The 25005-nt window shown below is 38.3% G+C and overlaps 1 protein-coding gene across 3 annotated transcripts in view; it reads right to left on the bottom strand.

Annotated features, from left to right (window-relative positions):
• The window catches only part of Gulp1 (GULP PTB domain containing engulfment adaptor 1), a 251534-nt gene that overhangs the window by 41254 nt on the left and 185275 nt on the right, over positions 1-25005 (bottom strand). For all 3 annotated transcript variants that reach the window (XM_085684069.2, XM_048456002.3, XM_085684068.2), the window contains exon 4: positions 2032-2103. In XM_085684069.2, the coding sequence (XP_085540195.1) occupies positions 2032-2103 (72 nt within the window). The remainder of the gene's footprint in view (positions 1-2031; positions 2104-25005) is intronic.

Raw genomic sequence — 25005 nt, 5'->3', positions numbered from 1 at the left:
GGTTTATTTATAGGTATGAAACTACATAGCTGTGCCATTTATAACCTCACGGAATGCATGTAAACTAGTCATAGTTTTAGAAGTCATTTAAGTTAAAGTATCTCTTTGGCATAGTCATAATGTAATTGAACCATTTTAGTCTCATATTAGAGACACTGGTTTAAGAATTCCAAAGCTACAAAGAAGTATTGCAACACCATTGTTCTTTTAAGATATGTTCTGGTTGCAGTAAAGTTGTACTCAACCCAGGACTTGGACCACTACTAAAACAATTAAATATAATCACATTTTAAGTGTTGCCACAACCTACAAGGTCATCAATAAAACCCTCTATTGGTGATTAAAAATATTGTTCCGATGAAGACCAGCCTGAAACATTACCTAATGACAGTGCGAAGAAATGGCTCATGAGAGAGAGAGCATTTTCCCCTTACCTAATGACAGTGGGAAGAAATGGCTCATGAGATAAAACATTTTCCCCAAATGTGAGTGATATTATCTTGGAACCCCACAGAATGTTTACTTACCGTAATGTGTCAAATAGTCACAAGAGTGAATGAAGGAGGGCACTGCCTGCTTTATTTCTTCATCCAGAATATAAATCTCATTCTGATCTTTTCCCTCAACTTAAACTGTGCATATACTTCATTTGACCTTCTCAAAACATAGTAGTATTTTTAATGTTCATGATTCAGCTTGGAATAAACTACAGGGCCTAATAGTCCTGTGTAATGAGCACACCTCTAAAAGCAAGGTCACAGAAAGGTTATCCCCGATCCACCAAATTGTGAGAGCAGCCACAGAAAATAAAGCTAACTTTGCAAATAAAGTAGTGATATGGGGATCCTCCTATTAATATGAAGATGCATGACCTCTTGAAGGAGTTTTCCCAAATGAAATCCCACTGAGGCTGACTTTTGAGAGGTGGGCTTTACAGAAACATATTTGTGGTGTGTAGTAATAAGATTTTATCAGAAACCTTGATGAATGTGAGTTCATGAGATTGCATAATTTTTTCTCAAGAAATTTATTACTTGTGAATACTTAGGCAGTTTAATCAATATTTTCTTCTGTTCTCTTAGTTACACAATCTCCCCTAACATTGCTGGTTGACATGGTCCACTGGGATATCCTTAATATATAGCAGTATTTCCAAAGTCTGTTGTACAATCAGCTGCAACCATATTTTCAGCTGGTAGATAAAATAATTTAACTGTTAGAGATTTCTATGACGTTACTACGAGTTTTGAGCTAGAGCATGGCTTCACACTGGCCAAGAAATACAAAGGCAGACCATTGAATATAAACATTTAGGGAATTTGACCTTAAATGCTTTTAGTGACTGTAAGAAATAATACTTTATAAAATATGGTACGTACAGCAAAAATAACTATGATTTGTACTTTAAAATGTCTCCTTGAATAGGTGACAGTTATTTTATTGTAATTTACTTGTTTATTTATTTATTGAGCTGTACATCTTTCTCCACTCCCATCCCTTCCTCCCCCCCTCCTTCTATTCTCCCCCGTGACTCCCACACTCCCAATTTACTCAGGAACTCTTGTCTTCCTATGTAGATCCACGTATGTCTCTCTTAGGGTCCTCTTATAGTCTAGAGTTGTGGACTATAGGTTGGTTTTTCTTTGCTTTATGTCTAGAAGCCACTTGTGAGTGAGGACATATTATATTTGTCTTTCTCTGTCTGGGTTAGCTTACTTACTATTTTTTTTCTAGATCTATACATTTGCATGCCACTTTCAAGTTGTCATTGTGGGTTTTTTTTTCATTTTCTTTATTTATTCTATGGTCGAGGGATTGGAAAGATGGTTCAGCCATTAAAGGCAAGGCTCACAACCAAAAATATTTAATTATAACTTAAAGAGTGGAGCTATACCTACCAGATTTATCCATGTTTTCACTTCCCGTCAATCTACCAATGACATGAGACTGATACACTAGCCATTCTTCTGAGGACTTTCCTTACCTACATGAGATCGATACACTAGCTGTTCTTCTGAGGGCCTTCCTTACCTTTAGCTTCCTCACAGCATCTCTCACGACCTCTGTCCCCTTTGGCTGCTCCACTTCTGTGCTGCCAAGAAACTGAACATGAGCATTCATGAGACACACAAATCCTAATTCAAGAGAGCAATTGTTACTCAGTTTGTACAGAGCACATGAAAATACATCACTTGACCATTACAACTCATATTTTTCAAAATATTTTTTAAATACAGTTTACTATATATTTTACTTGAAGATCCCACTGGAAAGAAAACTGAAATTATTTCATTGTCTCTGAAGAGATAAATTTAATCTTGAGTTACATGTTAGTAAATATGCTTATTCAGTATTATTGTCTTTTTATTATAATGGCTGAATGTTATAATCAGTCATTTTTCTCAAGGCTAAAATACACCCAGAATGATGTGCACTTTTGAAAGTTTAAGTTCAAAGGATATACATGCTTTACGTAGTTACTACACTAAACTGTAATAGAATCTTTAACATTTATCATTCCAGAGAAACATTTTTCTGTGTTTTCAAATTATTAAACTCATATAATATGTAGAATCTAAAAGTCATATTTTAAAACATTCCATATACACTGTTCAATAATGTATGTACACTAGATTTATAAAGTGAAACATACACGATCTACAAATTACTATTTTTCTAAAACAACCCTGAAGTTGCTAGAGTTTTGTTAAAGCTTCAGAATAATTCCCAGTGTAAATTTCCTAATGATAATAACTTTGTCAATCAGTGCCTAGGCTGCAACCACATTAATTCTGCCAACACAGCCCACCATGTTAACCCACTGCAACAGAAGTCTGTGGGTTCTCTCTTTGAGGTGCTTCACTTAGATCACAATTAATCAGTAAACTCATCAAGTGTACAAAATTTCCCAAAACCATTTGTTCTTGTCATATACCAGAGATCATAACACCAAATGGCATCACTTCTCATAGATACGGGGTGTGTGCACATTTTAGAGGAAGTGATTAAGTAAGGAATCCTGATAAGATTCTGCTTGTTAATGTGCAGAATGGAAGAGAATAATAAGGTCACAGTATTTCATTTTCTTTGCTTCAATCTTGAAAAATGAGCTGGTAATTAATCTAGGTCCTCATTTTTCTTTCTTCTTAAAAAAAATTATGTGCATGGGTTGTTTGCCTACTTTACGGGTGTCCTCCTGGAACTGAAGTCACAGAGAGTTTTGAGCTCTCCCATGGGTGTTGAGAACTAAACTGCGGTCCTCTGGAAGAGAGGGCAGTACTCTGAAACGCTAAGTCATCTCTCTAGTCCCTCCTATTTTAAAACATGTTCTCTGTCCTGTCCAGAGATTTATTGTGATAGAAAATTAAGCAATAAAATATGGAATTTCCTTTGTCTAACATATCAGACTCTCTAGGGATATGTTCAGGAAATTATTTTCCTGAGGCTGATTCTCTGCGCCGAAGTTTGTGTACAGCTGGAAGAGAGCAGTACATGGAGATAGTAGACAGAGGACAAAACTGTGGGCTGAAACCACTGTGGCTTTCCCTCTGGGAAGCTCATTCAGGAAAGTAAAGAACCGCTGCACTGAGATCGAGACTAGATTATGTAAGATACAAGACTCTATTTTTCTAACTAGGACACACAGATTACCTCAAACAACTGTTCCTGAAGCTTAACACAAGCTCTCCTAATGGTGACACCATGTTGTTGACTGATTAGGTGTACACAGAAGACTAAAGAAAGAAATTCTTTGTTTACAAGTCTGCCTTCAAGAAGTGGGTGACCCTTTAATCCCAGCACACAGGAAGCAGAAGCAGGTGGATCTCTGTGAGTTTGAGATCAGCTTGATCTACAAGAGCTAGTTCCAGGACAGGCTCCAAAGCTACAGAGAAACCCTGTCTCAGAAAAAGAAGATGGAGAGGAAGGAGAAGAAGAGGGAGAGGGAAAGGGAGGAGAGTGGGAGGGGGAAGAAGAAGAAGAGGAAGAGGAAGAGGAAGAGGAAGAGGAAGAAGAAGAAGAAGAAGAAGAAGAAGAAGAAGAAGAAGAAGAAGAAGAAGAAGAAGAAGAAGAAGAAGAAGAAGAAGAAGAAGAAGAAGACATTGAAGAAGAAGGCATTGACAGCTAAACATAGCTGGACACCAATTGGCCTGCCACAGTCTTCTGTTTCACATCAGTGTTTTTAACCTTGGTCTCAGGAAAGATCTTCCCAAGGCTGAGGGCAGTTATCACCCATGCCTACCAGTTATATTTCATAGGTCTGCAACACAGCCAGGACATCTGCACATATTTATCTCCGGAGCTGGTTTGAAGGTGCCAGGGGTTTGAAAGCATGTCAGATCACATAAAAAATAAGGGGTTCAAAACAGGTTCAACAAAAAAGGAGCTTTACAGATTGGAATTAATGCATAAGGTAGACTCCTTTCCTCAGCTTCTCTGAATTTTTCAAAGCCACTGACAGACTCACCACTAAACTATCATTAGGAAGAAGAGTGAAGGACAAAGTAGAAGTTTGTGCATCTAAACAAAGCTAGAAGAGCATGCCATGTCAATACCAGAGAGTAACAATATAGATAACAATATTGGAGAGTAATAGTAATACTTTGTCAGAAATAGCCTGAATTGTAAATATTAAATGCAAATATGTGCATATAAAAATTATGGAAGACTTCTTCTTTTTTTTGTTTTTGTTTTTGAAGACAGGGTTTCTCTGTAGCTTTTGGAGCCTGTCCTGGAACTAGCTCTTGTAGATCAGGCTGGCCTTGAACTCACAGAGATCCACCTGCCTCTGCCTCCCGAATGCTGATATTAAAGGCTTCGCCTGGTGCCATCATGTCATTGACTGTGCTCTCTGTGTTCTCTCCACTGACTGTGTTCCTCCAGACTCCCACCAACTCAAGTGCACCATAATGGTTTATCTTCACTGTCAACTTAACTCAACGTAGATTGACCTTAGATTGGGGAAGGTATACCTCTGTTTGCATCTGTGAGATCTAAGGGGATGAACAGAAATGGCAAAACTCATTTGGATTCAACAGCACCATCCAATGGGCTAGAGCGCCAACGGATTTACAAAAACAAAAGGAAAAAGCACCAGAGGACTACATTGGGTCTGGTCTGCACCATGGTCATTATTTCAAAGTGTGAGCACTGAGCTACTGCTCCAGCACCATGCCAGACCGACTCACCTGGTGCCATGCTCCTTCTCATGATGCCCATGAACTAATCTCATGAAACTGTAAGCAAGCCCCAAATAAACCCTTTCTTTCATAAACTGCCTTGGTTTCTTCTTAGTAATATAAAAGGAACTAAGATAAAACTTAAGATTAATATATTCCATCCATAATAAAAGCAAAATAATTGAAAAAATCACTTAAAAAACAAGAGAACACTTAGATATTAAAAATATGATTTAGGCGATTTGAAATGTAATAGGAATGTTAGATGGATAAAGTTGAAGAAGTTCATCAACAATGATCATCCAGGCTATGAATCTCAGTTTGCAGGAGAGCTTAGCGATCGTGGACACACACACTCGAGTTTAATCCCAGCATCACAGGAAACATATTATGCCTGTAATCCTCTGGAGGCACTGAGGCAGGAAAATCAAAATTTCAATAGATAGGCATGGTGACACACTCCTTTAGTTGCAGCACAGAGGCAGATGGAGTTCTGTGAGTTTGAGGATAGCCTGGTCGATGTAGTCAGTCATACAGTGAGATCCTTTGTCACACACAGAAGGACAAAATCATTCCCAGCTGAACAGGAAGTTCAAGGTCATTGTGTGAATACATGACACAGCTAAAAGTAATGTAACATATTGGGTGATTTAATATTTTTCAAGTATATGATGGAAGTTGGGAATGAATTAGAGAACAACAAAACAAAACAAAACAAAACAAAACAACCAAACACCCTTATGAAGTTTACATTCTAATGGGAAAGACAGCAATGATTGGCATTAGAAAGAGAGCTAAATTACTTAGAACCTTGGACCATCCTTGAAAATGAGTAGGAGAAGTTGTAGGCTTGTAGGCTACAGCACATCTATATGCCCATTGCCTTTTCTTGTGTTTTGTTCTTTTTGTTTTGTTTTGTTTTGTTTGCACTGTTTTAGACAGAATCCTTGGCGAAGAACTCACTGATAAGGTGAAATGTAAGTCCAACAGAAAAATACAATTCAGTAGATATAAGGTGGGAAGAAGGCCGGTCAAAGGAAATAGAAAAAATATAAAAGTTAGCTATTAAAAATAGGATAATTAGAGAACCAGTCTAGGGAAGTCTAGAACAAAATTTGTTCACTGTAATGGTAGCCTCAGCATTATCAGTAAAAATTGTTTTAAATATGAATTCTAACGACTCATAAACAATGAGGGACCTAACCCGACAATTCTGTTTCTCTTTTCCACAATCCTCATGAATGGGAGAAATACACCAGGAAGCCTAACAGTCAACCCCATGGAGTTGGAGAAAGAGAGAAAAGAAGAAAAATGACTGCATTCTACAAGTGAAAGTTCCAAGTTCCAGAGTAATAGATGCAGCATGGTAGGAATTACAATTGCACATGCCAGTGTGACACCATACGCCAGAGATATGGGGGACAAATTACAAAAAATCCTACACAGAATCCAGAATCAACATAAAAGCAGAAGGGGAGAATCTGGGAGGAAGTTGTTCAGAACAGGAGGAGCTGGGGAGAGCAGAAGACGAGGTGAATGAGAAACTGTGTACATATGAAATGTCACCAAGAAGTTTATTATTTTATATTTCAAAAATTCCTTTTACAAATGATACAAAATTCAATAACTATGTGAACAAACTTAGAGTTTGGAAGAAACTGTTGTAGGTAGTATATGAATATGTGTGTGTGTGTGTGTGTGTGTGTGAGAGAGAGAGAGAGAGAGACAGACAGACAGACAGACAGACAGAGAGAGAGACAAAGAGAAGACGAGAGGAGAGGAAGGGAGGGGAGGGGAGACGGGAGGGGAGGGGAGAGGAGGGGAGGGGAGGGGAGGAGAGGAGAGGAGAGGAGAGGAGAGGAGAGGAGAGGAGAGGAGAGGAGAGGAGAGGAGAGGAGAGGAGAGGAGAGGAGAGGAGAGGAGAGGAGAGGAGAGGAGAGGAGAGGAGAGGAGAGGAAACATTAAGGTCTCAAAGGCTTGACGACGGGTACTGCAAAGATCTTGGGTTTCCAAGGAATTGCTATGATTCCTCAGAAACATCACTGCTACAAAGGTCTTGGGTGCAAACTCAAGAGATGATAGGAAGAACAGAAGGTGGGATCGCCAACACCACAAAGTACCCAGAGTTAGCGATGCTGTTGCATGCTGCTGCTGCTGGTGGAGGCAACAAGAAGGTCCATCTATTGTAATCTACTGACCTAAACCCAAAACGTTTGGGGCATTCCTAGTCTGTACTGAAAAGTGTGGCAACATGGTATATGTTTTCCTCATAATTTACAAGCTATACCTTCTCTTTTTTAATGTTAGAAGATGGATATCTACAACTATAGATATTATTTTATATTCCACACAGAGTGAAATGTGTGAATCTCTAGGTTCAATGTATGGAATATTTACAGTCTAGTGTGATGCCAGACAGTGGTGGTACACACCTTTAATCCCAAACTTGGAAGGCAGAAGCAGGGGGATCTCTGTGAGTTCGAGGCCAGCCTGGTCTACAAGAGCTAGTTCCAGGACAGGCCCCAGAGCTACAAAGAAACCCTGTTTCGAAAAAACAACAAAAAAAGTGATCATCTCACAGTCTAAAGTCTACTGAAATTGAAAGTATGAAAATGTTCTTTAAGTTTGCTAGTGCATAAAATATCTGCACTATTAAAGAGCATATTAAAATGTCATATTTGATTAATATTTATCAAATACAATTATCAATGAATGTCATTCCCTTGTTCTTTCACTTTTGTTGATTCCTTCATGCCATGATATTCACAATAAGCACTGTACAGAAATATGGAAAAGTTTGAGAGTTCCACCCTCATTTTCAAGTATTACTTAAACTATTTTGAAGCTTGTGGTAGACTTTGCTTCCCTACCAGTAGAGGGCAGTGTTGCACAGCATTACACAGCCATCTAAACTGCTATGTTTGCTTCAAATCTAGAAATGAAGGTGTAAAACAAAATGTAAATAAGTTAAAATTAAAAACAATTAAATAACTAAGGGTTTATCCAGTCTGCCAAGAAATATGTCACTATTTAGCACACAAAGGTCTTGATTTAGAACAAAAAATATAAAATGATCATTTTACTTATTTCACATTCAAAATAGTCCTCTTTATTGTATGCATTTGCTATATATTTGCTATGTGTTAAGGGGAAAGCATGCTAAAATACAAAAAAAAATCTTTAAGACCAAGATTAATGAATAAAAAATATTGGTGGCATATTAACTAATGATATTCTGATTAGAGGAAAAACAGGCAAATAAGAATATAGCCTTGTATCCAATAACACTGACTATAAATGTCAGGATGAATCTTCTAATGATATGATTGCAATATGATTTTTTAAAAAGCACTTTTTCTTTAGTCAGGCGATGGTGGTGCACGCTTTTAATCCCAGCACTCAGGAGGTGGAGACAGGTGAATCTCTGTGAGTTCGAGGCCAACCTGGTCTACAAGAGCCAGTTCCAGGACAGGCCTCAAAGGTACTGTAAAACACTGTCTCAAAAAATAACCAAACAAACAAAAAGCGGTTTTTAACTTTTTGCTTCACAATCAACTTAGGAGTTTAGCTGTATACAAGAAAGCCAATTTAATTAATAGATTTTTTTTGGCTGAATTACCATGTTACAGTGCCAAGCAACACGAGAAAAATCATTTGTAAAAAGCGCATCTTCACTGCCAGTTGCTAAAGAAAGGTCAGATTCGATTCGGTTTAAATCTGTTACTTGATTGCCAGAACCATAATCCTGAAAGAAATAAAATAAAATAGCCCCACCAAAAAGAGAGGTTTTAATTTAAACTTTAACTAAAGGGCACCTTTTTAAAGTAGGTCCAAAATGTTTGGCAGAAGATTAAAACTAAGCTTAGTATTGAAAGGCTTGATATATATATTGATATATAATATATATTTCATTTGAAGTTCTTCACTTTATTTCAGCGTTTTTTATGAAATCACCTGCTCTTATTATAGACAGATATGTGGTGTGTTGTTTCAGTAGATCTGTGCTTTTATGGAAAGATTAAGAAATGGAAGCCCAAACAGACCTGGTTTCTGCAAAGGAGAGCCCATGCAGGCTGCTAGGGCTCCCACTGAGCCTGAAGCTCACTAGCAGTCAAAGGCAGCAGGATGCCTTTTTCAGCTTCAGGAGTTCCACAGTCTGATGCCCTTCAGGGCAGGACTGGGGCAGCTGGAGCGAAGCAAGGCATCCCCTTGCAGAAATGCCAAGGAACTGAGAGCGAATATAAAACGGACATTTACAGAGAACAACAAGCAGGGGCTTCATAATCCACATCTCAACCACATGAGGGTAAAAATGCAGGGACGATATCTTGAATTTTGCAGGAAAATGGATGGAGCTAGGAAACATAATTTTGAGTGAGGTAACCCAGACACAGAAAGACAATTATCACATGTACTCACTCATAGGTGGTTTTTAAACATAAAGCAAAGAAAACCAGCCTAAAAACCACAATCCCAGAGAACCTAGACAACAATGAGGACACTAAGAGAGACAGACATAGATCTAATCTACATGGGAAGTAGAAAAAGGCAAGATCTCTTGAGTAAATTGGTAGCACGGTGACCTTGGGGGACAGTTGAAAGGCAGAGGGGAGAGGCAGGGAGGGGAGAAGAGAAAAATGTAGAGCTCAATAAAAATCAGTCAATAAAATACATGGGAAAATGCAGGGACAACAGAGTACTCCAATCCCACCTCATCATTTGAAAGAGGGAATCCGGGCATTAAAGAGGTGAAGGAACTTTCTGAGGCCACAAAGCCTGTGAAAGAATCCCAACCCTCCAAACATTCTCTCTCTCTCTCTCTCTCTCTCTCTCTCTCTCTCTCTCTCTCTCTCTCTCTCTCTCTCTCTCTGGCACTATTTATTCCTGTTCCTTTATGCAAACTATAAAAAATTGGGAAGTGGTATGGCCTATTACATCTGGCTAATAGTTGGAATCACATGACTCTCTTTACCATATGAACTGGACTATCTAAGGTTTAGACCAGCTATTCTCTTATAAAATACGCTGAAAATGCTGTAGGGTCAAACGGGCTTCTGCGTTGGTCTTCGGGCAATCAGCTGAATTCCATGTTGGCATGCAGTCAAACTCTCAGTGTCTGTCTTCTCGTTCATTAACAGGAAAACTCAATGCTGTAGAAGCTGTATGACACTTTCCGCATAGCAAGGACAATCAATGAAAATAATTTAGACTAAATGGTTAGAGAGAATAGTCACAAGAAGTAAACAAGATGGACCAATCACTCAAGATGAACAATCAAGGAAAATAAAAGGAAGCACTTTATGTCATCAGATTTAGATTCTGCCTGGGGAGCAGCCAGGACCCTTACAAAATACACACACATTTTTTTTCTCTCTCTCAAAATCGTACTGCTTTTAATAAGTATTGAGTTTTTTAAATTCTCACAATTTATTTACAATATTCCTTGCAATTTAATTGAATACACATTGTGAGGTAAGCGACAAATTTAGGATAACTACATATATTCATATGTCCACCATGAAGTGTTAATCTGGTTTTCAGAGGATCTGAGCACATGCCCTGTGAAATTAGGTCTTAGATGCATAATAGACTTTAGCAAATAAGATTATTTTGCCTGTTCCTCTTCAGACCTTCCTTGTTTATAACAAGCCATTAGTATTCTAGGAAATACTAATCCTACTTCTAAACAACACACTTTTTAAAAAGTATGCTGGGAGATAATGATCAGTGAGAAAAAATTATTGTAATTTTAAACACTGTTGCCAAAGTTTTTCGGTTACTGTATTAGCTGTAAAAAGCACTGAACACAGTGATACTCATTATTGACTCATGTTGGTTTGTTTTATTGTTAGACACATGCTAGAGTCATTTGGGAAGAGGGAGTTTTAACTGAAATAAATGGAGTCACAGGATTGATCTGTGGAAGCTAAGTACCAAGGAAGGTCTGAAGAGGAACAGGGATGTATGGATTTCCCTGGGAAAGAGAATAGAAGAGATCTCCTAGATAGACTGGGGCCCGGCGAGGATGGAAACATAAGGGATTGAGTTGGGAGGGGTGGATGAAGGGGAAGTCTAGTGAAACAAGCCTGTGATGCATGTTCTCAGTTGATGACTGATTTGGGAGAGTTCACCACTCTATGAGAAGGGTCACCCCTGGACTGTATTCCTGGGTGCTATAGGAACAGTCTGGGCAAGCTATTGGGGCAAGCCAGTAACAACACTTCTCCATGGCCTCTGTTCCTGTTCCTGGCTCCTAGGCACCTGTTCTGATTTCCTGCCCTGGCTTTCCTCAGTGATGGACTGATAAGTTCCAAGCTGAAATAAACCCTTTCTCCCAAGTCACTTTTGGTCAAGGGTTTGTTTTATCAGAGAAGTAGAAATCCCGGCTAAGCTGCTATCTTGGCCTTAATTTCCCTTAATCCTACTCTTTTGACAATAACGTCCAAGGTATAGTGCGCTGCTCTGGGATTAAACTTCTTCCAAGGATCCTCCCCATATCTGATATTACTGTAGACTTCAAATGCATTCATTTAAAGAACCTTTACTATTCCAAATGCCCCTTTCCCACCCTTTCTGAGCAAACATCCCAGAAATACGCTCACTCCTTCCTAGTAGATAGCTTTCCTAGTATTTTTCAACAAAGATATCATGCTGTCATGATAACTATTAGTATGGTCATTAGTTTTCTTTCTATATCCTAACACATTTCCTTAAATATTGACTGTGTATTATCTTCACACCCAGTAGTAGTCTAGGCTTTGGAGACATAGCAGTGAATGAAACAGATGTAAATCCCCAGGGGAGAAAAAAAATGCCCAAATAAAACTGTGTTTCAAAAGAAAAGTATCTGAGCTTTAAAATAAAAAAAATTGTCAAACTGAATTCTCCTTCTTTTGTCTTAGCAATTTTGCTTTGTTTTATATTTTGTTTATTATCATTATTACAAATTATTGTTAATAATTTGTTTTATTAATTAAACGTATTTATTTATTTTACATCCCAAATGCAGTTTCTCTTTCCTACTCTCATACCATCCCTCCCCTGTCTTTCCAATTCACTCCTCCTCTGTCTCCTTTCAGAAAGGGGAAGGTCTTCATGGGCATCCACAAAGCATGGCATAACAAGTTGAGGTAGGATCAAGCTTCCTACCCTATACTCAAAGTGGGCAAGCCAATTCAGTATGAGGAATAGGTTCGTAGAAGCTACCCAAAGTGTTAGGGACAGGCCCTGATTACCCCATTAGGAGTCCTACAAGAAGATCAAGCTAGATAAACATCACGCATATATAGAGGGCCTACGTCAGTCCACTGCAGGCTCTCCAACTGTCTGTAGGTAGAGAATCTGTGACCTCCTATGATCCCTCAGTTAGTTGCTTGTGTGAGTCCCCTTATGATGACCTTGATGATGCCCCACACACATTTGTACAATCCTCCCTCACTCTCTTCAATGGGATTCCCTGAGATCAGTTCACTACTTGCCTGTGCATCTGCTTCCATCAGTCACTGGATGAAGGCTCTCTGATGACAATTCAGATATCTACCAATTTGATTACAGGAGATGGCCAGTTCAGGATACCTATCCACTATTGCTAGGGGTCTTAGCTGGGATTCTCCTTGTAGATTTGTGGGAGTTTCCCTTGCACCAGGTTTCTACCTGAACCCAAAATTCCCTCAACACTCAGATGTCTCTTTCACTACTACTCTTCCCTTCCATCCACCCCTCCCAGCTCAACCCCTCTGGTGCGGGAGAATTGTTTGTATTCTGTCAATCATGTTTTAAATAAACGCTGATTGGCCAGGCAGGAGGTGTAGGCGGGAAAACCAGATAGGAAGTGTAAATGATGTAAGGAGAGCAGGAGAATTCTGGGGAGGAGGAAGCTGATTTCTCCCACTCCTGCCCAGATCACCGAAGCAGCAGGATGTGAGCTGCCCCACTGAAAAAGGTACTGAGCCACATGGCTAACATAGATCAGAAAAATGGGTTAATCAAGATGTGAGAGTTAGCTAATAAGTAGCCTGACCTAAAGGGCCAGTCAGCTTTATAACTTATAGAGATCTCAGTGTGATTTTTCTTTGGGACTAAACAGCTGGGGGGCAGGACAGGACAGAAACACAAACAAGCAGGCCCGGCATTGTTACATCCCTCAAGTTCCCAACCCCACTGGCCCTCAGTCTATCTATGAGATCTCTTCTGTTTCCCCTTCCCAGTGAAATCTATGCATCTCTGCGCTCCCCCCCCTTTGGACCTTCCTTGTTACTTAGCTCTCTGGAGCTGTGGATTGTAGCATGGTTATCCTTTACAGCTGATATCCATCTATAAGTGAGTACATACCATCTTTGTCTTTCTGGGAATGAGTTACCTAACTCAGAATGGTCATTTCTAGTTCCATCCACTTGCCTTCAAATTTCCTGATGTCGTTGTTTTTAACAGCTGAATAATACTCCACTGTGAAAATGTACCACATTTCTTTATCTATTCTTTGGTTGAGGGGCATCTACATTGTTTCCAGGTTCTGCCTATTATGAATAATGCTGATACGTGCATAGTTGAGCAAGTGTCCTTGTGGAAAGATTGAGCATCCTATGGGTATATTCCAAGGATGGTATAGCTGGTTCTTGAGGTAGACTGATTTCCAATTTTCTGAGAAACCTCAATTTCCAAAGTGGTTGTACAAGCTTGCACTCCCACGAGCAGTGGAGGAGCATTCCCCTCGCTCCACATCCTCTCCAGCAAAAGCTGTCCTTAGAGGGATTTAGCATTTGCCTAATTGAATCAAGAACCTGATTTGTGACTGTGGATCACAACAGTTGCTATCTTTTACAAATGGGGATGAGAAAACTGGGCTATTAGCTGCCAAGATGAAACACTAGCTGAACACCACAGTTCAGTAAATCCCTGGGCATGTCCTTTCTGTGATGGATTCATGTTTGTACCATTTTGGTTTAGATCTCAGAGTGATGCTATGATAGGGTGTGTGGGTTTTTAATCCTTTAAACAAGGTTCAGGTTCATCCTTTCTCAAAATCAACACAATTAATTCTCAAAACCTGAAAGCTTCGAGGAATTCATAAATCTTCTAGGAAGCTATCCTTGAAACTATTGGTAGAAGATGCAAAAACTGAAGCTCCAAGGACCTAAAAGCAGCTGTGTCCTGGTGAGCAAGCCATTCTCCTGCATGATCAATTGGGTCCACCTCCTGTTATTGAGCCTGCCTTGTAATCAGCGGAAGACAAGCTGAAGTATGGTGTTTGGCTTTGGCACCTAATAACCCATTTCTCTCACCCTCATTTGTAAAAGTGAGCAATGGTCCTGATCCATAGTCACAAATTCAGGCCTGTATTCCAATTAGGCAAATACCATACACCTTTAAATTCAATTTGGCTATTTTCCTTATTTTGAAGCTCAGATGTCTTTCTTGTTAAAGATGATTTTATGGAGGCTTTTTTCTCAACACTTGACATCGTTGATCGCTAATTTCCACCACTTGGTTTTCACTGTGGTGCTTAATTGGTTTTGTCTGAACTCTACTGTTTGCTGATTTTTTTATTGACCTTTAAAAAAAAATCAATGATAACATATTCCAGGGCAGCTCCTGAGTGCATTTTTCAGCTACCCTCTGAGACTTCTAATCCTGGTATTAATGGAGACCTTTAGATTTTTATTGGAATATATCTAAAAAATTGAGAACTTCATTAGTGACTGTAATTCCAAATATAAGAAGAATTTCATTTTCTTATACAGACATGCATTGTGGCACAAAAGGGGGATGCATCGCTGTTTCCAATTTCATGTTTGATTAATATATTCCATATTCAAGCTGACTGTTTTCACGCAGCAGAAATAGATTTTGAGATGAAACTTAGGATGCACATTTCCATGTATTAATGGAGCTGTGACCCAAGCACTTGGCAAACAGCTGAGTTAGAACCAGTGAAGTATGAATTTTCATTTATCAATGTACCTAAAGTTTAGAGTATGCATTTTTAACTTTTAAAAAGATTTATTTTAGTTTTACTTATGTGTATGTGCAAGTGTATGCCCTGTAAATACAAGTGCCCAAGATGACCAGTAGAGGGCACTGGAGCTCCTGGAGCTGGAGTTCCAGGTAGCTGTGGGTGCTAAGAACTAAATTTCATCCTCTGGAGAAGTTGCCAGCACTCCTGACCAGTGAGCCATCTCCCAAGCCCCATACTTTTAACTTAAACATCTTTTACATACACGCCATTTCATTCAGTTTCTTGCTCATCGGATTTACTATAAAATTTGTATCTGACTTGGTCTTGAAATTAACTTCATTTTGGTTAGTTAAAAATGACCAAAAGCTGGTCAGGGGAGATGGTTCAGAAGGCAAATATGTTCATCTGCCTATAACTGATGACCTGGGTTTGGGTCTCTACAACCCATATAACAATTCTGACCTGGTAGCTGTCATTGTTTTTACATAATTGCATTGTTTCTAAGACAAGATGGAAGGTTGTGACGGGAGGATCACCTAGGAATTTGCAGGTCAGCTCGCCTGGAGGACACATCGCAGAAGCAGTGAAGAAGGAGGCAGACAGTGAGAAAGGACCGCTGAAACAGTGCTTTCCACACTGTTCTGTGGCAAAAATGAGGCTGTACACAGTGAAGACTAGACTTGAACAAACTAGGATTAGAATCATGACATGTATCTGTACTCCATTTCAGGACTTACCCTGCATACCTTTCAAAACAATCTGTGACCACAGAAGTCATAAATGCTGCTTACTACATTGGAGAAGTAATAAATAAATGGTATTTTCCCTCGGCTCCAAAACGTGGTCCCTCATAAATATTGAGGCTGAAACAGCTTTGCAAATGCAAGACACATCGTCAAGCCAACCTCAAGGAAGCTAAATTCAATAAGATGTGTTAGAGATTCTGAGATTTATTGCCATCTTAGCATGATTCTTTATCTGGAAGTAGACAGCATTTCATATAGCTAGCAAGTTGGCAAAGACTTTTGTGGATCGTTGATGGCATCCTCTTGAAGTAAGAGGAGCCCTCATTGCTAGGAGCTCATCAGTCAAGCTATGGCTATGAAAACCCTGCAGGAAGGAGCACCAACATTTGAGTTGTTAGGGAGCTGGGGCAAATGACTATTTTAAACAGTTCTATTATCTTGTAAAATAGATTCAGGGGGGATATTAAGGTTGTGGTGAGTTTTGTTCCACTTACGTTGAATAATGAGAGATTTATTAAGATGAGAAATTTATTACTTAACCACATTAAAAAAAATACAAATCTCTGGGTAAGCACTAGAGTCAAAAGCGTTACTTTTGTAAACTTTTGATCTTGGGCTGACTTTTTATGACACCACAAATTCTAACTTTATCTGAGGGAAGAAAAGCATGACTATGACCCCATGGAGATCAGGATTGGAATCTTCATTCTATACCTGCATTGATTTATCATTCTATGCCCCATAAAGTGTGTGCAAAAAGCATATGCCTCAATTATTTTAAAAATAATATCTTCCTAAATGGATAACAGGTCTTCTTGGTTGTGCTTCGGTGACTCTGTTGTCTACATGTACTACTCTTAGGACCAGCAGCAATACATCTAGCCAAGATATCCAATTACCGCACATGACATAAAGGCAACAGTGCTTTATTTAATAAATTAGTGTTTGATAGATTTGTCTCATTCAGAAAGGATAATGAAAGCTCTTTTATAGATAAAAGTCTTATAGTTTCCTTAATTAAGTTGTTCTAGACTAAATAGTTGAGGAAGATTGGGAAAACAATTGTTATTAAATGTTTTCTTGCTTCTATACTGCTAAATGAAAAGAAGAGAGGTCATTTTTCAAGACAGCATAACTGGTGATTTTCATGCCCTTAGAATAATTTCAGGCATTTAATATATGGAAATCTGAGATTTCAAAGAGACTATAAAACACATACATATGTCAGCAATATAGCAGTCATGCAGGGTATTATTTATGAGATGTTAGATTTTGAAACCATCACCAAACATACCATTAAATGATCAGGTGATAATTATATTGAATTTGTCCATAAACCTCTCTTCTAAATTTAGTAATCTAATTTATGAGGTTATTATTATTATCTTTAATAAATGAAGTGTATAAATTGGACTGTGCATAGTGACCCCCCTTAGTAAGATCATGCAGTTGGTTATATGTGGTACAGAAAAGGTTCCTCTGAGACACTCAAGGGACACAACGGTTCATCAAATGTAAACTGTTTAAAACTTAAAACTTTGTTTTGCTGAACCACCCAGTACTGCAAATAAAGGCACAGTATTTAAAAAACAAGATACAAACCATTTCAATGCCCCTGATTTACGTGTATATATTTCATTACTAGGTAAATGGAAAGATAGACTTACTAACTTAAGGCAAAACATTTGACCTCTTGATTAACATTTTTATATGAATAATTTTTTTATTAACTTCACTACTCAGTTAGAAAAGTCAACGGACAGATGAGATTTTGGCCACTGAAGCATACCTGGCTTACTACATCATAATGTTTGATATTATTAATTGATAGGTAGAGCATTATTGCACAGGAATATTTGATCCTGTGTTAGTAGCATATAAATTATTATAATCTATAATTACAAGGTGTTTCCTCCTATGTAATTATTTGTGGTGGAATGACTATAGACTATGAGTTAATATGCTGAATATAAGAACAGGTGAATATAATTGTTTTCAATATGAGAGAAAGGTGGTATAGATTGAAGATAAAATATCTGAAGCCTAAGAAATGTAAGGATAAAAAAAGGAGAAAAAGATTAGAAGCACCTGTCCTGCAGGTGCCAGGTGTCAGGGTGGTGGTGGGGTGTAGGGAGGAACGCCCATCATGGAGAAGCAACGTGAACTTAATGTCCAAAAAGAAGTGGTTTTCCTTTGAAGTGAAGGAGCAAGGAAGTTCAGAAAAGAAGTGAAGATTGGGGGAAGTTCATGAAACCTTACCTAAGGTTCCTATGGGGCCAAGGATTCTCCTTCAAAGAAAAGATATAGCCCCTGAATAAAAGAAGAAAGCAAACAACAACAACAAAATAATACTACTTCATATCAAACTACATTTAAAGTAGCTTAAATTCATGGACTTTTAAAGTCATGGATTAAAATAATGGGAAAAAACAAAGCAAAGAAAGTATGCCAAAAACGTAGAAATAGGTGTATAGCACAAAGCCATAGAATCCTGTGTAGTTCCTAGAAGTCATTCCTAAAGTAAGCATTATTCATTTCACAACAGCTGGAAGGTAGAAATAGTTAAACATGGAATTCAATGCTGAATGGACTTAAATGCTATTTATACATGTGATAAGACTTTGAATAGCAGTCATAGTTGTGAATTCACAGATAGATGTGTTTGACAGCCCATTAAGTGTCAAATAATCTACTAGATATATTTATCTTGTATTCGTAATCGCTGTGAAGATAAAAGCGGCTTCTCTGTCATTACTGACTTCCTTTTATCACAACATCCCTTCCATTTTCAAGTTCCTTGGAGATGAAGTTACCAGTTTCAATCAAAGAGAAAATCATTAACTGCTTTTGTCATTACACTTTATTGTTTATTTGCCTATATAAATAAGGTTCTTCACTATTTCTAGATAAATATAAATCATTCAATCATAAGGTAAGTTTTGGAAATGAAATCAACATTAGGGCATCACAGGGAGTATATACTATGTAAGTATACATAGACACACATATACCTATTCATATTATGTAGGGAAGGATATGGATTCTAGATAGAACTGAAGGCTTATATTTAACATGGTCCACTTTAGTATAAAATTCTATATCCAGAGTGATGTGGAGTTTTTAAAAACCCAAATAAGTTTCGAGAATCATTTAGGACATTTCAAATGTACAGATCATAACACCTTTTGTCAGTTCTATTTTTAAGAATAAAAACACTTTATGGAACTTCCTTATCTCTGTATTATTAACATTGGAAGCTTGATGTCACTGCATTTTCTTCTGTTGTACAAGGTAGTGACAGCTGAGTTACTGCTGCTGATTAGAACTCCAAAGTGTCATTGATGGTGTGACTTTAGAGATATTCTATTGTACTGGACCACAGCAAGATAATTATTGGGAAAAAATGCACTGAGCCAGTTGAGGTCAAGGTTTTTAAAGCAGAGTTGCCAAGTCTTTATTTTAATGCTTATACTTAGGCATACATGCACTTACATACAAATAGTTCACAGGCTGAACTAGTCTGATGGCTCAATAGTTAAAGGTGTAGTAAATAAAGGTAATAGCAACGTCCTGAGTTCCATTTCTGGCTCCCACAAGGTGGCAGGCAAGGGCAAAAGAGTATCTCTCACCTCAACCTGTGTGCAGCAGTATGGATGCCTGGGCTACACAAACAGCAACAACGAATCTCTGAGCCAGTCCTTGGGTCGTGAGGGCTTTGATCACATAAATAGACTGTACTCAAGACAACTACTGGCATGCCATCTCTCCCGAGTAAGAACAGAGTGCTTATTCTCACTGGAGGATGCAAAGTTCAAGGTATATCTGAGAAGTCACTAATCCCGCACCAGACACCAAACATGTGAATCCTCGGCCTTTGATTTTCCTCTGATAAGACTTCAGAAATCATAAATTACAGTGTATGGATCTTTACTTAAAGCAGCAATAATGGACTAAGAATTAATAGGAAATTTCATTAATATACCTTTTATTGCTATTGTTCTTATTATTAAATGGTTTTTTTTTCCTTTGTGAGTCTGAAGCTGGCCTTGATCTTACTATGTAGCCATGGTGGGGCTCCACATTACCAATCTTCTTGCCATAGTCTCCTTTGCTGTGGGACAATGGTCTGTACCCTCTCAATTGTATTTTAATAAAATGCTGGTTGGCCAGTAGCCAGGCAGGAAGTATAGGTGGGATGCAGGGAGTAGAGGTGGGGCCATAAGAATTCCGGGAAGAAGGAAGTCGCAGTCTGCAGTCATGGCCCAGATGCAAAGGAAGCAAGATGTGACTGCCTCGCCAAGTAAGGTACCAAGTCACATGGTTAATATAGACAAGAATTATGGGCTAAAATAGGTTGTAAGAGTTAATAAGAAGTCTATGCTAATAGGCCAACCAGTTTATGATTAATGTAGACCTCTGTGTTTTTGCTTTGGGACCGAACAGCTGCCTGACCGACAAGACTGGGTGAGAAAGAAACCTTGGTCAACACTCCTTACTGGTAGGATTGTAGCTACATACCACCATACCTGGCTTCTATATTCGCTAAAAGTTCTAAGAAGGTATATTCCATGGATATTTTAAATACTCAAGAGATCATTAAACTTCTGAAAATTTAAATGTATTGTACAAGCAAAGATCTTATTTTCATTCTGTATCATCCCTTCCTTGTGCTGCACATGGTCAAAGTTGTCATCAAATAAAACATCTCGCTTCGGAGAAATGGATAACAGTGTATATTCTGTAAGTTTGCCGTTGACATAGGTAAATTCCTTCTTCAGCACAGTAATTAATGTCTTCGTCCACATGAATTTAGATTATAGACATCACCTTACAGATTAAGTGAAGAACCTTTAAATTCATATAGCACTAATAACAAACATCATAGGATTTATGTTAATATGGAGCCCATGATGACAAATACATTCTCATAAATTAGGCAATGAGTGTTTAGCATTTAGATAGAATCAATAGTTTCCTTAGGAGCTGCCTCACCAAGAGTGAGAGGTATACCATGATAAATTTAACACCACCTGTGGGATACTATCCTTCCATGACCATCAGAAGCAACTCTTTTCCCCTCTACCTATTTTCACAGGCACTGGTCCAGGTGTAAGATCATCCATTGCCCATTACTAGCATGCTTGGAAAAACCCTCTGAAATTGGTCTTTGCCCTGCCAAGACTTCTCTGTGTACTAGGATTCTAACAGGACAGCAACAGGTTATGTATGAAATTAGTACAGACAGAAACAAATGTCCTTTCTGAAAAAAATAATATTTTTAAATTAGGGATAAAATAGGAAACACTACTCAGGAAAGCATGAGAGTACATTCAGTATTGGGAAAGGGGGGCTGGAGTGAAGGAAGGGAGGACTTTCCTAGCTAACACACCTGGATGGACAACATCACAGGGCACATGCTATTCTCCATCATGACAAAATATTCATGAAGACTGTTACAAAGTACTCATGACAGGTGGAAGAGTCTGTACGTGTCTGAGATACAGAACAAGGGTCATCCAGTCCTAGAGACTGTCTAGATCACTGCGCCATCAGTTCCTTTGTTCCTCTTGTTAAGTTTTCTATCATTTAATTAGAAAATACAGAAGAAATGTCTTATCAGTATATAGGCCTGATAAGGGGACTTAGAGTTCTTCTAATAGAAAGCCAAAAAAAAAAAAAAAATCACACGTTGTACAGTTGAGTAAACTGCTGGCTGCTACCTGAAACCTGGAGGAAGGTATTTAATTTCACTTAGCCTCAACTTACTTCTTTGCAAAATGAAGTCATAATAATAACCAATCCATAGAAGCACATATAGGATTTTCATAGGATAGCTCATAGGATTGTCTATGCAACAGAGAGAGTGTGAGGCCAATGAGTTATAATCAGCCACATCGGTGGTAGGATTTGGTACCATCAACAGCATAATTAGGTTTTAGGAGTCAGCTGAGACCAATACCCAATCTCTGCTAACCTTATCTAATTTAATAGAGCCTACAGGTTTGAAGTTCTTAATTCAGGAAAAAAAGGGAAGTTGGGATAAAATATATGAGGGCAGGGAATAACTACAATAAATTTTGACTCCATCGATTCTTTTTAAGTTCACAGTGTCCTTCAGAAAGTGTTAGTGGTAGTGTATCTGTACTATGCAAAATAAGAGAACTCTTTCCAACTGCACGGGAATGGCCTCTTACATCATCACCCAGTGACATTACAAGGCTCTTGTCCCCCACGGACTTGTTTATCTATGCGATACCAGAGCAATGGATTCAGCTCCTGCAATTTTCTTTTCAGCGTCCTCAATCATCACCTTCGGACAGTCTGACACTTATTAGCAATGTCACAGCTGGGGATCATGAGGAAGAATCGGAACTCAGCCTTCTCAGTTTTGCTGCTCCTTATCAGCTTCTTATAAATATCAGAGGGAAAATGGTAGCTGCTCTCGGAACACTGACTTCACGTGTGCATTTCATCTATTTGACCTTCAAATACCAAGAAAACGTCTTTCCCAATGTTTCTCAAGAACCCTGAACCAATAAAGATTTCTGGACTCCTTCTAGACCTACTGAAGCAAAGGGACTGAACAAGAAAATGACATTTTAAAACTAAGCCCGTCATTTTAAGAAACACTGATATTCCTTGAAGTCCAAATAAAGCAGATTCTGCACAATAAATAAGAACGCTGCGCTTTGTCACCAACTATTATACCTCTTGGAAGGCATTCAAAGATAAAGATGCCCTAATTTCTGTACTACAGAAAGGAAGTGAACATACTAAAAAGGAAACAGGATGTGGCAACAGGTTGCCAGATACAGGAGCATTTCCATGGTTTAAGACAGTGGTTTTCAACCTTCCTAATATGGTGACCTTTTAATATAGTTCTTTTTGTTATGGTGAGAACTGACAATAGAAATATTTTCCTTGCTACTGCATAACTGTATTTTTGCAAGTGTTATGAATAATAATGTAAATATGTTTTTTTTGATAGTCTTAAACCCTGTGAAAGGGATGTTTGACCTCAACCAAAGGGGTTGTGACTCATAGGTTGAGAACCACTGTCAAAATAATTTTCCCCTTTTTCTAAAAGTTGCTTTAATATAAAATGAAAATAAAAGTGGTCTATATAATAATTTACTAACTCTACATATGTCTAACAATGTCATCGTTAGGGAGCGATTCTGTCACAGATAAAATCTGCCTAGAAGACAGGGCAGGAGGAGTCTGTGTGTGTCTATTCAGTTGACTTCTATGATTTCCTAATGCTGAATCTTAGAAGGATCATGTTATTAAAATGTGCAAAGAGCCAAGGACTGATCTAATGAACTTGCTGTAGTCTGAAATCCCATTTGTAGCTATGGCAGTGGCTAATATTGTAGACGGTTTCCCTCACGGTAGTGATTTCATACCCAACTGGGGACAAAAGGAAACCCAACATTTAATAAAAATAAAATCACATTCCAGAAACTGTACTGATGTTATATAAATTATACCAAAATCCTTTAAAAGAAGGCACCATTTTCAATTTATATGTGCTAATATGTATGAAGTAATAGGGTTATGTGATATTAAAAAGCCCACTTTCAATTACTTTTCCTGAGATCCCCAAACCATGCTCTTTGGATTAAAATATAAAGCCTTTGTAGATCCAAACTTGTAAGATCTGGTATACTAATAGTAGAACCGCCCTTAACTATCGTATGTCCTAACATCACTGGCGGTTTTAGTTTTGACTATTAAAGAACACGGGTCTATTTTGCTGCTTTCTTCACATCTTGCGTGTTTCCAAATGGAAGATAATGACTTCATTTTCTGACTCTATTGCATTAGAGATGTGTCCTGAGATTTAACTTAAGATGCAGTTAGTGAAAGGATAAAGTTAGTCATCCAGGAAGGATCAGAGAGGTAAGTGACGATGAAGCCCAGTCACTTACCTGGTGACTGCATTGTTCATTTCTCACATGGAGGGGTGAGCAAAGATTGGCTTTCTTTGCTTCTCCACCTTACCATTTTTAAATAGCTTTAGTGTTTCAGTATAGGCTGTTCTGCTTTATGTCACCACCTCTTTTTCATTCTTGGTCTCTTCTGAAGCATTGCGTATACTTGGAAGATACCGAGATTCTGCTTCCTTTTCCCGCTGAACTTCTATGGGTGGTTTACTACACTCTCTGTTCCTAGCACACTTCGCCTGTATCCCTTGCCTTCCACCTGAGTTTCTGAACTAAGGGTGTCTGTGATCTCTGTGTTTAAGCATTCTATCCCCATTCTTATAACCACATACTGAAAAAGTTTCCAGCTTTTTATTTAAAATTTTACTTGTTCTATTAAAGGTCAGGGTCGAGACACTGGATGTTGAACTATTGTACACAGATAGTCCTACATGGCTGGTCCTTTCCATTTCCTCGGGGGACCAGGATCGACCAATATTACCATAGTGATCACTATCATTATGATACAAGCCTCACTGTAAGGGCTCAGACTTTAAGACAACCAATATCTGACCCTAATTGCCAAAAGATAATGGTCTAATGACAGTGGCAACCCATAGGTTCCCCAGGACCCAGTGGATGACTCTCATGTCCACGCACATAAGGACAGCACTAACTGAATTCAGTGGATTAAAAAGAATTAATTAATAAAAAATTATAGAAGAAGAACATGAAGTTTGGAGGAAGAGTGATAGGGAACCATGTGGATAGTTGAGGGGTATGATGAGTGAATATAATCAAGATAAATCACATATAAATCTATGAACTTCTAAGAGTAAAAGTCAGAGTGTAGTTATAAGAACGAGGATAGTATATATAAACATGATAGATCACAAAGTACGCCAGGAAGAAAATCTGTAGTGACCATAGACCACCAAGATTCTGCTAAGAAAAGCAATGGAGTCCAAGTATGATCACAGTATATGCAATTCCTCCGAAGAAAGCAAGAATGAGAAAGAGATGATGAGACAAAATAAAAGAGCCTACACAGGAAAAATTAAAAAATTTCAAAAGGGCACAGGAGAAAGGCAGAGAAGGCAAACATTGACCACTCCTATGAGTGACAGAAATGTAAGCCTGCCATCAGGAGGTAGAATAATTAAATTTCACTCTAAAGAGACTACTCCTGCCTTGGAAAACAT

Source organism: Myodes glareolus, chromosome 27 (genome assembly GCF_982192425.1).
Source record: "Myodes glareolus chromosome 27, mMyoGla1.1, whole genome shotgun sequence".
In the NCBI taxonomy this organism is placed as follows: domain Eukaryota; kingdom Metazoa; phylum Chordata; class Mammalia; order Rodentia; family Cricetidae; genus Myodes; species Myodes glareolus.
This window is presented reverse-complemented; position numbering and strand designations above follow the sequence as displayed.